The following is a 16,516-nucleotide window of genomic DNA, read 5'->3' as shown; positions in this document are numbered from 1 at the left end:
AAAAAAATTTAAAAAAAATGTGGAGAACTACTAGATATGAAGACATGTATGAAGCTACAGTAATTAAAACTAATATTTTGATCCAAGTATAGCCAGACAGACAGATCATTGGGGCAGAAAAGAAAGTTCAGAAACAAATCCATCTTCACATGTACAGATACCTGATTCATGACGTTACCACTGCAGAATGGTAGAAACAATGATTTGTTTCAAGAAGCAAGGTTTTCTAGGTTAATTATGCATACGGGTGGGAAAAAAATTTGACCCCTACTTTATATAATCTCAAAAAATCTATTCCAGATAGAACATAAACCAAAATTTGAAAAGTAAAATAATAAAGCTTCCTGAATAAACTATAGGAGAATATCTTCAAGATATCAGGGTTTGCAAAAATAGTCTAAACAGAACACAAGAAGTATTAAGTATAGAACAATGACTAAATTAGACTCATTAAAATTGAGAAGTTCTGCTTATCAACAAATACTATCAAGAGAATGAGACTATAAGCCTTAGTCCAGAAGACCATATTTGCTATCATGTATTTGTCAAAGAACTCATATTCAAAATATTGAAAACCTCCAATAAATTATTAAGAAAAACACAAATTGTCCAATTAAATATTGGCAGAAGGCTTCACAAAAAAGCATATTCACTTGGCAAATAAGCCCATGAAAAGATCTGAGTATCACTAATGATCAGGAAAGGCACTACCTGGCTACCAGAATGACAAAGAATGATAACATCTGGCAATACTAAGAGTTGGTAAGGATGTGGAACAACTGAAATCCTCAAATATTGCTTGTTGGGTCACCCACTTTGGAAAACTTTTCAGAAGTATTTCCTAAAGCTAAAAATATAACTGCATACACTATGGAAAAATCTCATTGGCAGAGTGTTAAGCAAAAAGAACACAAAAGAGTACCTACTTCATGATTTTATTTGTATGATAGTTCAAGAATAGGCAACATTAATCTCTAGTTATAGAGGGCTACATTGATGCTATTCTGTTTTTACGTTTATAGTGGATGTTCATTAGGGGACTCTGAGATTCTGGAAATGCTCTACAACTTTTTCTAAATTAGAATTACACAGGTGTACATAAATATTAAAAACTCATCAAGCTATACCTTTAATATTTATGCACTATCTTGCATACATGTTTTGTTTTGCTTAAATCTTAAAAGATTACTTTAAAATGTCTAGACCACAAAGTTCATAAGCCATCTAAAAACTGAAGAAAACACATACAGCATAACATTCTTAACATAAATTAGTTTTTATAAATAAATAAAGAATTATAGAGTATAAATATGGACACATTGTATGAATAAGGAAATCACAAATGAATTGCAAATGATCCAGACATATGTAAAAAGCTACTCAAACTCATTAATGGCCAAATAATTCTAAGTCAATATTCAACAATATTTTTCACTTAGAAGAATGGCACGGGTGAAAAAAAAAAGTGGATAATTTGTAAGGTTAGTGTTTAAGGAAACAAGTACTTGGCTATATATTTTAATGAGGTTATAAATTTTCACAGCCTTTCTGGAGGTAGCCTATTGTTATGCATTAGAGCAATCTCTGTAATATGTATTAAAATATAAAATGACCATGTACTTCAACCCAGCCATTCAATCTCTATGTAATTATTTCTATTTTAGGGAAATAATTATAATAACATTAATAATAATAATAGTATTATTTATGCCCAGGTGTGGTGGCTTACGCCTGTAATCTCAGCATTTTGGGAAGCCAAGGTGGGTGGATCATCTGAGGCCAGGAGTTCGAGACCAGCCTGGCCAACATGGTGAAACCCCATCTCTACTAAAAATACAAAAGTTAGGTGTGGTGGCACACACCTGTAATCCCAGCTACTCAGGATGCTGAGGCAGGCGAATCGCTTGAACCTGGGAGGCAGAGGTTGCAGTGAGCCAAGATTGTACCACTGCACTCCAGCCTGGGGGACGAGCGAAACTCCATCTCAAAATAATAATAATAATAAAATAATAATCATCTTATTATTTACTAATATAGTTTAGTACACATTCTTGGTTTTTTTCAATATATAGAATATATGTTATCTTCTTAAATTACATGGCAAATTTTTAGTGTGAGAAAATATAAACTACATAGTCCAGTTAATTATATGTTAATATTATTTCTCAGTTTTCACCTAATACTGTATCAAGTCCTACTTTAACAATGCTGTACATTAAAATCCAGCCCTATGCCCAAGAGAGAAAATATAGTTTATATACAGGCATTGTGCTTAGCACTTCATTCATTCATTCATTTAACAAATAAATATTGAGTATCTACTACATGGCAGGTGCTTGAAACACAGTAATGTTTTATATGACATTGCTTCATTTGATCCTTACATTGGCTCTATGGGGTATCAATATTATCATCACCATCATTTTAAAGTCAGGGTGACTACACTTCAGAGACATTAAAATACCTTGCCAGCCGTATAGCTAGTAAGTGAGGAAATGGGATATGAACTCACGCAAGTTGGCACCAATGTATAGAATATTAAGGAACTGTGCAATCAGGTAACTGCTCAAATACATATGTATGTATGTATATGTCTATGTATATGATTGATAGGTCGTTAGTTGATATATATAAATAGAAATGTAGATATAGACACAGATATATACATATATGTAGATATATATAATATTTTCTATAAAATAACTGCTAATTATACTGAAACATTAAAAAAACCCTAAATGTTCACTATAGGAACTGAAGAAATATGGATAGCAACTATACAATTGCACACAATGCAGCCATCTTAAATGAGAACATATATCTAAATGAGAAGATACATTGACATGGAATGTTGTTTATAACATTTGAAGGAGAAGTATTTATTTTTAGAGGGCTCAGAGAAAGCATATGTATTGTAATTTTATTTTTGGAAAAATATATTTATAACTATATCTCTAGCTAAAAATGTACTAAAAATCTGGAGGAGTATAAAAAAGTTCAACTATATCTCTGAAGATAGAAATATGAAAAATACTTTTTATTTCACAGAGTTCCATATTGTTTAGATTTTTTTATAATGAGCATATATTATATAATAATATAAAATAATATTTTTATTTTAATATGTAGGCATTTTAAAGACCATTGTACTAGGTATTTCAAGATAATTTCTTATTTCAACTTCTGGTTTTATTCAATATATAGTATATGATATCTTCTTAAACTATATGGCTCATTTTTAATGTAATAAATGTAAACATTAGTCCAGTTAATTACATATTAATACTATTTCTCAGGTTTCATCTAATACTTTGTAGTCCTACTTTAACAATGCTGTACATTAAAATGTAAACCCATCAAAAAAGAGAGACAGAGAGGAAATATAATTTATTACACGTTGAAATTACTTAAAAACTGATCAGAATAAAGAAGTTTCTATTTGAAAGCTTCCCAAATGTAGAAAGTTAAATAGTAGACCCAAAAGATCTATTATCCACCTGGAACCTGTAACTGTGACCTTAATTTGGAAAAAGAGTCTTTGCAAGTATAATTAAGGAACTCAGGGTGAGATCCTCCTGACTGTGAGTGGGCCCTAAATCCAATGACAAGTGTCCTTATAACAGAGGTAAAGGGGAGAAGATTCAGAGGAGAGGGCCACATGAAGGCTGAGGCAAAGATTGCAGTTGGGAAGCAGCAAGTAAAGCAACACTAAGGATTGCCAGCAGCCACCACGAAGAGGGAGACATGGAATGGATTTGCCCTCACAGCCTCCAGAAGGAACCAGCACCACTGAACCCTTAATTTCTGACTTTCAGCTTCCAAAACTGTGAAAAAATAAGTTTTAACTGTATTAATCTGCCACCCAGTTGGTGGTAATTTGTTCAGTAGCCTTAGAAGATGAATACATGTAGATATTTTAAAATATTATTTGTTTGACGCATTTTTAAGAACAATGTAATTGGATGAAATAAATAACATTCTGAAGTCGGAAACTTACCATTTAAGCTCTGTCCTATTTGCACAGTACCAGATGCAAAATCTGTAATTGAACCACTTAGAGTTCTTGCATCGAAAGGTGTATGATCCTTCTCCACGCCATTGATAAAGAAGCTGATTTTTGTCTGATGCACCTGTAAGAAATTACTACCGTTATTATTTTAAGTGCATAAACTTTTATTTTACAATAAACACATTTCAGCAGTTTTTCTTAAGTAACTTTCTTTCTTCTTTACTTTGTTCAGTTGGGAAGACTGAAAACAGTATTTTAATAGCTCAATGATATCTCCATGTGTTTATCTAGATATAAACCTACGTAGTGTCATTTTGTGCTGTGATGATATCTCCCAGAGTGCTCACAGGTGTACATAATAGTTTGTCCAATACATATAACAGCTCTGATTGCCATGCTTTCACAGGGTTTTTGAGGATATGTTACTTCTTTATACACAAATTAAATTTGTTATGGCTATATTTGGAAATAAAGCAAAATGAGTACAAGGGGGAGAAATCATTAAAACCACATATAACAACAAAGAATTATATGTGGATATAATTCAAGCTACTGGGATCAAATATTTCTTGAATTTACTGTCTTGGGTATTGGTATCCGGTTGGTGATTTTGAGGTCTACTTTCCCAATGTAGGATAACAAAAATTTGCCAGTCACATTCTAGACTAATCAATCAAGCAAGTAGCCTAAAAACTGCATATATTAGGGATTAGCATTTTTTTTTTACTGTAAATAGCTAGAGAATGTTTTTTTCCCTGCAAGTCAAATGATTTGGTTCTGTGGGCCAAATGGTTGCTGTCACAACTGCCCAACTCTAATGCTGTAATGCAAAAGCATCCTCAGACAATATATAAATAAATGAGCATGGCTGTGTCTAAATAAAACTTTATTTATAAAAACAGGTGGCCAGCCAATTTGACCCACAGGTTGTAGTTTGGTAACTCTTGGATTACATGATTAAAAAACTGTGGGATTTTTGTTTATGTGACAGGAGCCCAGAATAGCCAATTCTATCAAACTTTTATGCAAAACACCCATAGATACCTGCACAAAATCTTTAATTGCGTACACTTCTAAATAAACTAATCCACTGTTTGGACATCAACTTTACCTCTGCAAATAGTCTTTTTGTTCAGGTGCTTTTGGCTTAAATGCAAAAGGAATAATTGGTACTCTAATTAGTGAAGGAGCTGAAATGGCAACTAAAAGGATTTGGAAAGGGGAGGGGTTGAGACGGGGAGGAGAGAGTGAGATTTAAGGTCATGCAATGGAAAGGTTGGATGCTAACATTTTAATTAAAATGATAGCAAACCATTCAACATGCTGTTCTGCTATGGACTTTGAGTGATAATGATGTATCAATGTAGGTCCAGCAATTTTAACAAATATATCGCCACTCTGGTGCAGGGCTTTAATAGAGGGGGAGACTGTGGGTACATGGGGGTACAGCATGTTTGGGAGATCTCTGTACTTCCCACTCAATGTTGCTGTGAGCCTGAAACTACTTATACTTTTAATGCTTTTATGTTAAAAAGACTTGCAATAATTAATGAAGATAAACATTTATTCTCAAACATCTTAAAATCATTATGTGAACTATTGCCTTAAAAATCTTTTTCAACATGCCCCCTAACAAACAAAACAAAAGAAAATAAAAAACCAGGAAGTTAATACAATAATTACTTGGTAATATTGATTTTTTCAAAAAGTTACCCAAAATGGCTTTTCTCCATTCTAACTACCCTACTTTCATTTAAACCATGTTCTTTCTTAAATCCATTGATCTAGTGTTGCATTTGATTTAATTTTAAAACAAAGCTTTAATATACCTCAAATCCTATGCCAAGTCCTCAAGGGCCTGGATATATTCCGCTTTGTTGGGTAGTGGGGCTGCATTTTTTTTTTTTTGCATCCCATTTTTTACAGCCTGTTACTGTCATTTGGTGTTTGACTGTTATCATTATAAAAGATACAGGCTTTTCTACTTTGTTATTTGTAGCATTATCTCATGTTTTACAACATCTTTGCACAACATGCAGGCACATGAAATATAACTAGTGAAAAGTTCTCGGTGGTATTAATGCATAAAAAAGAATGTGGTTCCATCTCTACTGTCTTTACCCAGCCAAAAGCTGATGAACAGCCAATTTTCCTTTATCACATTAGCACAGCCATGAGGGAAACACATTTGTTCTAGTCAGCTACACTAAAGATACTATTACCAATCTAACATATACATGTTTTATATCAGCAGTATTCTCAGAGCATGAGAGAGCCAACAATATATTAACACTAGCATGACAGTTTATTTAAGAAAAGAAAATTGTCTCTGTAGAGGGACAGAAGTTAGAAATGTATGGCTAAAGCTCAGTGTCACTGGTCTAATAAAGGTAATAATTCTTAGGCTTTCTTTATAGCAGGTAACACTCCTGTGACAGTTCTGTCATATCATTCAAATAAAAATGTTGTCTTTTACAAGTTTAAGTGCACCTTTATTTTGAGTCAGATAGAAAGCATGTTTTTGATTTTCTGTATTCACCGTATTATATCTGTTGTCAAGAGTTCAGGACCTTCTTTTTTATCAACTCATCACATATTTGCTTAGTAGAAGAATTCAGTGTCACTTGCAGTGAATTCCAGAAGGATATTTTCACTTTGTAGGTACTTAAATAATGATTAATGATGATCCCAAGCCACTCTCTTCCATTGCCCCCTCCCCTACCAACCACCTTTCCATACATAAGATTAAATCTTCTTTGGTTTTTCTGCACCATGTTTTATGTTCCAAGATTCTCTAAACTACTTTACAATTCTGATCTGGGGCCCCATCATCCTGAAGCTGTAAAGACTGAGGTGGATTTTTGCAATAGCTCATCCTGATGGTCCCCTTGCTAGTTATTTAAGGGAATACATACAATGGAATTTCTGATTTGTGAAAAGAAAGCCTTTTGCTACGATAAACTTCGCACCTATCTCATTCTCTAGCCCTATGAGGATAAGAGGAGCTTGTGCATGTTTATTGGTGTGTCTTGAATGAATGAATTGACAAAACCAGTAGCAGTTGTAGAAAAGTCTTTAAATCCCCTTCATAAGAGATCCAAAAGCACTTTGGAAAGAAGATACGGAGAAGGTCATGCTCAAATCTTCATTCTCTTCAGTTTCATATTTTATTTTAACCACTTTTTTGGTCACATTTGTGTCCCTGTGACAGATCATACTCATCCCTTTAAGTATAAGAGTACACTAGATTTTTTTTTAAGTAGAATTCTTGTTTGATTAGTGAGAAATGTAATTCAAATTATATTTGAATTATATATTCAAATATAATTCCCATTCGCATGTTTGATTAGTGAGAAATATAATTCAAAAGTCCAGAAAGTTACATAATAACTCAGTAGCTACCGAGGGGAAAATAGAATCAAGTCCACCTAGACTAGAGTAATTTTCCACAATCACCTGTTCCATTGAAATGCCAAATCTTTGCTGCCATTTTACTCCTGCTGGCCATCAAAACTGAAAGAAACTGCTGACTCAGGCTGAGAAATAGAGAGACAGAGTACCTGTGCTGACTATCTTACCGGATAAATGGTATTCCCATTGCCTACATTCTTCTAATTTAAATTGAATTCATAAAGCATCAACTCAGTACCCACAGTGGCCCTATGACCTACGCCAACAAAAGTTAAGTTGTCATCCTTTCTCTCAAGGAGCTTGTATGTATGATAACAACAGAATACATTTTAATATACTAGATAGTGTTTGCATCACAATAAATGATGATGATTGTTTCTAACTTTAATACTGAATCTTAGGCAGTCAAGAAGGATTATCTTTTCCAAGGAGTTGCTTTGAGAAAGTATGTCTTAATTTGTTAATATGTGTGGTATATAACATATTTTTGGACTTTCTCTCTGTAACTTGCTTTCCCAGAACCAACTTAGAAGCTTCCCAGGAAGAGCAGTTTTATTAATTTGGAGGGCCTCATTTAAAGCAAAACCATTTTGTGCATTCAGAATAACATCTTTCTAATAGATTAACATGATGTGATTTGACAACATATCTTAAATTTAAATTTACCCTCAAAAGATCATGATGGATGATACGAATAAAAGGAACATAATTTTGAATGCTAAGAAATTCAAACGAAAAAGAAAAACCACTGTGATATGAATCAGAAGAGAAAACTTTATGGAGGAGAAAAGTCTTGGACTTTCTGAAATAGAAATTGCCCTGAAATAGAAATTTCTATTTCTAAGTGAAAGAAAGATTTGCATAAAAAGATTCCACTATTCCATCCATAATTTTTAAGCTAAAGTAAGGCAATGTATCCTGAAAACTCTATAAGTTTATTTTAAAATATCACATGTATATTGTATTCCCCTACCTAAGAGAACACGTGGAATCCCCACACCTCCCATCCAATTGGTTACCATCCCAAACCTAAGGCCTTCTGAGTTTTTCCTCACACATCTAACCCAATTTATTTCTAGCCTTCACCAACAGCCAACCTCCAATCTAATTGGTAAAGTTTCCTCACTGTCTGATGATCACACATCATTTAATCTCATGATGTGTTCAAGCTATTTCCATATAGGCACTTAACTAAATTTTTAGTATTTTTCAAAGCACACATCTCAAGTCCTCTATTCTCCAATAATTCTTTGCCACTTACTTTGACATTGTAAAAGTAGCTAACATATTAAAAAGCTAGTATGAGCCTTGCAATGTGGCTCACACCTCTAATCCGAGAACTTTGGGAGGCCGAGGCAGGTGGGTCATGAGGCCAGGAGATTGAGACCATCCTGGCCAACATGGTGAAACCCCATCTCTACTAAAAATACAAAATTAGCTGGTGTGGCGGCACACGCCTGTAGTCCCAGGTACTCGGGAGGCTAAGGCAGGAGAATCTCTTGAACCCGGGAGGCAGAGGTTGCAGTGAGCCAAGATGGCGCCATTGCACTCCAGCCTGGGTGACAGGGTGACAGAGTGAGACTCCACCAAAAAAAAAAAAAAAAAGAAGAAACAAGAAAAAAAAGCTACTATGTCAGCCATTGTTCTAAAATATGTATGTATATTCATTCTTTTTAACTTTATAGTTACCTAAGACAGGTTTTTTTTTTTTTTTTTCTCCATTTTAAATATAATTAAAAAGAAGCACAGACGATTGAAAACAAACATTTGGTCTGGCACAGTGGTACGCGCCTGTAATCCCAGCACTCTGCGAAGCCGAGGTGAGCGGATCACTTGAGGTGAAACGTTCTAGACCAGCCTGGCCAACATGGCGAAACTCCATCTCTACTAAAAATGCAAAAAAAAATTAGCCAGGTGTGATGACGCATTCCTGTAATTACAGCTACTTGGGAGGCCGAGGCAGGAGAATTGCTTGAACCAAGGAGGTGGAGCTTGCAGTGAGCCGAGATCGCGCCACTGCACTCCAGCCTGGGCCACAGGGTGAGACTGTCAAAAAAAAAAAAAAAAAAGCTTAGCTCAGTGATTCACCCCTGTATTCCCAGTACTTTGGGAGGCCAAGGTGGGTGGATCACGAGGTAGGTAAAAGAGTCCAAAATCAGCCTGGCCAAGATGGTGAAACTCCGTCTCTACTAAAAATACAAAAATTAGCTGGGTGTGGTGGCACGAGCTTGTAATATCAGCTACTTGGGAGGCTGCAGCAGAGAATTGGTTAAACATGGGAGGCTGAGGTTGTAGTGAGCCGAAATGGAGCCACTGAACTCCAGATTGTACGACAGAGCAAGACTGTCTCAAAAAAAAAAAAAAAAAAAAAAAAAAAAAAATTAAGGTGCTATAGAAGGGTGACTAGTGGTTTCAGAGACAGTTTTAAACAGCTAATTTAATTAACAAGTTACAGCCAGTTAGGGTTTTGAAGTAATAGTCATTTAGTTTGTTAAATCCATCCATTTAGCATCTCTTCTATACCTCTACCCAGTGATGATTCAGGATTGATGTCAACACCTCCCACAATAGGAAAGGTGACATCCGCTGTGTGCTATAATCACTTAACACGTGCCCCTCATTGTGCTGAACATTTTCCCTGTATCATGGCACTGCCTTCCCAGATCGCTGCTTCACAATGGTGTTGTCCCCACATTACAAAGGAGGACACTCAGGCTAAACTATTCTAGTATTCCGCCTCTGCAGATTTTGGGAATGCCTTTCTCTTTGAACAGCTTTTACTATTATATGTAATTATTATAAATGATTGAACGCAAAGGTATCTCCTTATAACTTCAGTTCATAAGTTCCAGTTCTAGTTATTGAGACTACACCAAACAAATTTAATCACTTTTCCACGTGAGAGCTTACATAAATGTAAAGAAGGTTGTCATTCCTCTCCTAAGTCTTCTTCAAGATAAATGTGTTTAGTTTCTGTGATGTTCTAAATATGACATAGTTTTTAGTGTCTCTCTTCTTAAAATGTGGCTCCAGAAATACTACAATCTCTAGATGTGGTCTGACCTGTCAAACTGGTACAGGATTGTCACATTAATACAATTCAAAATTGCAGGTTAGATTTTTGGCAATGACATCATGCAGCTAAAACTGATAAATTAAGTTGAGCTGACTGTTAACTAAAACACTGTCTTTTTTTTTTTTCTTACTTACATCAACTGCTAACTCACATCTACCCCATTCTATACATATACAGTTGGCTTTGTGGACCCAAGGGTTGGCATTTATATTTATCTATGTTACATTTCATCTTATTAGATTCAGCCCATTGCTCTGAGCTGTCAAAATCTTTTTGGATGCTATATCTGTCATGCAGTGCATTTACTATCCCTCTAAGATTTATGTCATTTGCAAATTTGATGAGCATGCTTTATATGCTGGACAGGAGCTTAATAAACACTAACTGATTGATTGGCTAATTGATACTCTGAAAACATCACGAACTACGTGATGTTACAACTCTAAGCAATAAAGAAAAGGCACCGTTTTCTAATAAAATGTGTCATAGTGTGATTCTTCACATACTTTTCAGAGTGGCCTTGTTTACTGACATGAATTTTTATGTAATTATAAATGCTCCAGTTTATTAAATATTCTCTATTGAGTGATGTTTATACAAACAATATGAATAAGTACTTGAGGACATTATTCAGGGATAGTTGCTTTGGCAGAAATTAACCAGGTGGGTGGCCCACAAACATTTGTAGTGTTTGGAATGTGTATGTGTTCCTGCTACTAGTTTGATTGACTGAGTAACTGCTGGTATACCGCTCAAAGATTTTTTCTTGGTTTTGTTTCGGCTTTGTGTTTTCCATGAGCTCCTGGGGTTTTATTTCAACACTTTTTCCTCTGTCCCCTTCTCTCCATTTCCACACCTTCACACACTCCAAGCCAACATATACACTCACTTTCCTTTTTTCCTCTCTGAGTAACTCAGACAAGCCAGGCTCTTGAAGCGATCTATAGGAAAAGCCTAAGTGTATTACATTTGCACCCTGCGTGTGATTCTCCAGATTTGCTGTTCTCCCCTGATCTCTATTAAAGCTCTTCATATACTGCAACCTCCAACAAACAAGTCCCCATTTAATTGATCTCTAAAAATTTAACATAGGAATACAAGTAGATTTTTTTTTTTTTTTTTTTGTCCTGTCTTGACTGGATGTGAAACTCTCACAGCATCTTCTTCCTACACATTTAAATTACTCTCTTCTCTCTACTGCCAAAAAAAAAAAAAAAAGCTATTAATTTACACATATACATGATAGAAAATCTGCCAACAGTCTGATTTATTGAATTCCTAAGGAATAGGGAGAGTTCCAGCCGGTTTTTTCTAGATACTGCTTAAAGATGTGTCATGCACAATTCTACATTTAAGAAAGCTTTTGGTGCATACTTGATCACAATATTAGATACCCTTAATTATTTCAGTATATCATTGTGCCTTTTTCTATTTTACCCATGGAGAACAGATGATTTCCAAAAGATTATCAAGTTAGCTGTAGAATACCTTAGAAAACTTTTTCAGTATGTTACATCCCAATGATCTAGAAGTTACTTGTTATAACTACAATGTCCTCTCCTTAAAAGTGAGTCGACCTCTTTTGTCTCCCATGTTTATAAAGAAAACTGCTCTTCATACTCTCTCTAAAATCCAATCACTTGTTTGAAAATGATCCTGTTGTTTGAATATCAGACAGGCACAAATTATGATATGCTAAGTGGGATGCTAGTACACATAAGGGGTATATAAAACACAGACCTTTTCTTCAAGGAACTTGCAATCTGTAATAGAAATAGGCATATAAAATACTTTCAATGAAAGGAGGCAATATAATAAATGAATATGAATAAAGTGTTTACAAACAAAGATGAGAATATGAAAATATCTTGGAAGTCTCCTCCACCAAATATCTCCCTGTTACTCTTCTTCTCTCTGTTGAGGTCTTCCTCAAATGAGTTGTTTGTACTTCCTCTGTCCATTTTCTCTTTTCCCATTCCATCTGTAATGCAGCTCAATCAGTAGTTTCTGTTTTTTATTACTTTAAAAAATAACTCTCTCAAACTTACAGGAAAGTCACAAGAATAGTACAAAGAATTTTTTTTTGACCCACTTGAGATTAAATTTTTGACTTACTGACACATTCCCCCTGAATACTGCAGTGTGTATTTGCTACAAAAAGACATTCTTTTACGTAAGTATGATGTAAACATCAAAGTTATTGGTACACCGCTACCATTTTATCTTTAAAGCCCATTCAAGTTTTGTCAATGACCCCAAAAATGTCTTTTATAGAAAAAACACCTGCAGCCCCAAATCACATGTTGCCTTTAGTTGTCATGACTCTAAGGTCTCTTTTGATCTGAAAGAGTTCCTCAATCTTTCTTTGGCTTTTCTGATCTTAATACTGTTAAAGAGGACCACCCAGTTATTTTGTAGATTGCCTCTCAATTTGGGATTGTCTAATTTTTCCTGGTGATTAAATTCAGGTGATACAGTGATTATATTATATCTTATCATGCCTTATATCATTTCTATTTGTTCCATTACCAATGATGTTAACTTCAATCATTTGCATTAATATATCTGCCAGGCTTCCACACTGTAAAAATACAATTTTCCCCTTTGCAATTAGCAAACATTTTGTGAGCAGATACTTCGAGACTGTATAAATACTCTATTGCTTATTAAAAATTCAATGCATGCATATGCTTATTTTTATCTGTATAGACTCATGAGTCTCTATTTTATTCAGCGGGGTATAATTCATTACTCTCAATATGTATTTCAATGCTCAAGTTGTTCCAGGTTTGGACAGTATAGACCCCATACAGCTGCATTCTGGGTCATATTGACATGTTCTAATAGTTCTTTGAGTATCTTCTTACTTTATGACACAAGATGTTCTAGGCTCATTTTGTACTTCCCCACCACAGCCCTGGAATCAGCTATTTCTCCAAGAAATCCTGGTTCCCCTAAGAGATGAATGGTCTTCAGGAACAAAGATTCTGTGCTAAGTAGATTCATGCTATTTCAGTGTTACTGCTCCCAGGCCCACTCTCTCCCCTCAGTGGTTAGCTGTAGGGAATATGGATATATAGGGAATATGAATATAAATAGATACTACTAGATAGATTAGATTTGATGCACACACTTACTTCTATATTACTTCTATAAACCATTGACCCTTGAACAATATGGGGGTTAGGGCACGTACCACCTGTGCAGTAAAGCCACCAACTGCATTAGCTCCTAACAAGAGACTCAGTCTTATTTTTGGAGCTTTGAAACTAGGCATTGATTTCTCTTCTCTAGCTATGAAAGTCCTAGATAGTGTTTTCTTCCAAGAGAAGGCCTTTTCATCCACATAGAAATAATGTTGTTTAGTGTAGCCACCTTCATCAGTGATCTTATCTAGATCTTCTGAATAACTTGCAACTTCTACAACAGCACTTGCTGTTTCAACCTTGCAGTTTTATGTTATGGAAACTACTTTCTTCCTTAAACCTTGTGAACCAATCTCTGCTAGCTTCCAGCTTTTCTTCTGTAGCTTCCTCACTTCCCTCAGCCTTCACAGAATGGAATATTAGGGCCTTGTCTGGATTAGACTTTGGCTTAAGAGAATATTGTAGCTGGTCTGGTCTTCTATGTGGACCACTCAAATTTTCTCCACATCAGCAATAAAGCTGTTTCTGTTTTTATCATTTCTGTGGTCATTAGAATAGCACTTTAATTTTCCCTCAAGAACTTTTCCTTTGCATTCAACTTGGCTGTTTGGAGCAAGAGGACTAGCTTTCAGCCAGTCAACTTTCTACATGCTTTCCTCACTAAGCTTAATCATTTCTAGCTTTTGATTTCGAGTGAGAGAAATGTTACTCTTCCTTTCACGTGAACACAGAGAGGCCACTGTAGTGCCCTTGGTCTAATTGAATTGCAATATTGTTGGGTCTGAGGGAACAGGGAGGCCCAAGGGGAAGGAGCGAATCAGAAGAACATTCTGCTGGTGGAGAAATCATAACACACACAACATTTATTGATTAACTTTGCCATCATATATTGGTGTGGTTCATGCACTCCCTGAAATTATAATAACATCACAGATCACCATAACAGCTATAATAACTGGAAAAAAGTTTAAATTTGGGGGAGAATTGCCAAAATGTGATACATACACAAAACAGCACATGCTGTTGGAAAAATAGCACTGATATATGACATGTTTGCCTGAAACAAGGTTGCCATAAACCTTCAATTTGTAAAAAATAAAATAAAAATAAAAAACACATTGTCTGTGAAGCACAGTAGAACAAAGTAAGCTTGCCACTAGCAACTGCTGGACACTAATTTAATCTTTATCAAATGAATGAAGCTTCATCTAAAGCAACTCTTGAAAGATTAATATGATTTATCAAAGTATGAGAAAAGTAGAGGACAGTGAATAAGTTGTAGGAAAACAGAAAAAAAACAAGAAACAGTAAAATTTAAAATGATTAGGTTACTCCAAGCCTTCTATTGATCCTGATAAATCCCTATTCTTTCAAATATTCTTTTCATAAAATGAATATTTAAATGTGTTAAATTTAAAATCACCATTTTCACTTTTCCTCAAGACATTTATAGTTTTTAAAAAAATCTCTTAAATCACAGTAATACAGTTACATATCATTAGGTCAGATTATGCCTGAAGGAAAATAATGAAAACAGTGAACATAGGATTTCTGTTTATACTTCCAGGGAATAAGCCAAAGTATTCCAAGAGATATGAACTCACTGCTGACCCCAAGTCAGAAGGGCCATCAATCAGGCCCTCAATATGTAGACAGGTATATAGAAAATCATTTATTTGTATAGTTCAAAAACTAAACTTCATGCAAGCACTCAATGGATGTCATAAAGATCCTAAAGAGTAATTTGTAAAATTTGTAGAAATGGTCCTGCCACATAAACAAAACAGGGCTGAATGCTCATTTATACTGTGCATAAGTTACATCAGCTAAAATCTTCAACAAGGGTAGAACATCCCATTATATAATAAATAAATTATGTATTAATTTTATATTCTTAAAAGAAAAGCATACTTTTCTGTAAGTACCTATGCTTCAGCCATTTTGTGTCTTCTTAGATTTTTTCAGCTCCAGTAGACAGTACTGGGCAAAATTTATTAAAAATATGTCTCAAAAACTAAATGAAGAACCATTTTAAACAAAAGAAAAAATCTGAATCTCTTTAACCTCCTTCAGAGAACTGTATTGTGAAATATGACTTGGATTATTATTTGTTTTAATTCTAGAATTGAGAATAACACCTTTATTGTGGCCACTGTTTAAAGGGAGTCCTTTCTGATCAAAAGCTGGAGAGACAGTAATTGTCTAAGCAGTTTTTGCACAATCAGTCATGGAGAAGTGCACACACTTAATTTGTTTGCACCAAAAAAGAACGGTAGAAAACAGTCATTAATTTAAGGTAAGAATATATCATCTCTAAATACAAAAGTAGGTATTTATGGGTCAAAAGCAGAATATTCAGTGAACAGTTTCCTTGATTCCCTTCACAATCACAAAAATAAGATTGTGGTATCAATTTAAACATAAGTCAATAATTTTTGTTATCATCTGAAGAACGTCATACTGGCAATTACTATTGAAAATAATATTCATTTTGTCTTTTTATCATTTGTATTTATTCAGTCCAATTCTAACATGTTTCTTCCCAAACCATGTTACTCCAGGTAAGCAGCAGGTGAAAGAAAGGTAAGGGAAGGCAAGGGGAGAAGGAGAGGGGAGGGGAGGGGAAAAGAGATGAAAGAGAAAGAAAAACAAAAGAAAGAGAGAGAAATAGAGAGAGAAGGAAGGAAAGAAGAAAGGAAGGAAGGAAGGAAGGAAGGAAGGAAGGAAGGAAGGAAGGAAGGAAGGAGAGAAAGAAAGAGAAAGAGAGAAATAGAGAAAGAGGAAGGAGGGAAGTAAGGAAGGAAGGAAAAGCAAGCAAGAAAAAAGAAGAAAGAAAGAAAGAAAGAAAGAAAGAAAGAAAGAAAGAAAGAAAGA

At 34.8% G+C, this 16,516-nt stretch overlaps 1 protein-coding gene across 2 annotated transcripts in view; it reads right to left on the bottom strand.

Annotated features, from left to right (window-relative positions):
• USH2A (Usher syndrome 2A (autosomal recessive, mild)) overlaps window positions 1-16,516 on the bottom strand; it is an 813,932-nt gene that overhangs the window by 743,854 nt on the left and 53,562 nt on the right. For both annotated transcript variants that reach the window (XM_011987399.1, XM_011987398.1), the window contains one exon: window positions 3,998-4,130. In XM_011987399.1, the coding sequence (XP_011842789.1) occupies window positions 3,998-4,130 (133 nt within the window). The remainder of the gene's footprint in view (window positions 1-3,997; window positions 4,131-16,516) is intronic.

Source organism: Mandrillus leucophaeus, unplaced genomic scaffold (genome assembly GCF_000951045.1).
Source record: "Mandrillus leucophaeus isolate KB7577 unplaced genomic scaffold, Mleu.le_1.0 Scaffold309, whole genome shotgun sequence".
Taxonomy (NCBI): domain Eukaryota; kingdom Metazoa; phylum Chordata; class Mammalia; order Primates; family Cercopithecidae; genus Mandrillus; species Mandrillus leucophaeus.
This window is presented reverse-complemented; position numbering and strand designations above follow the sequence as displayed.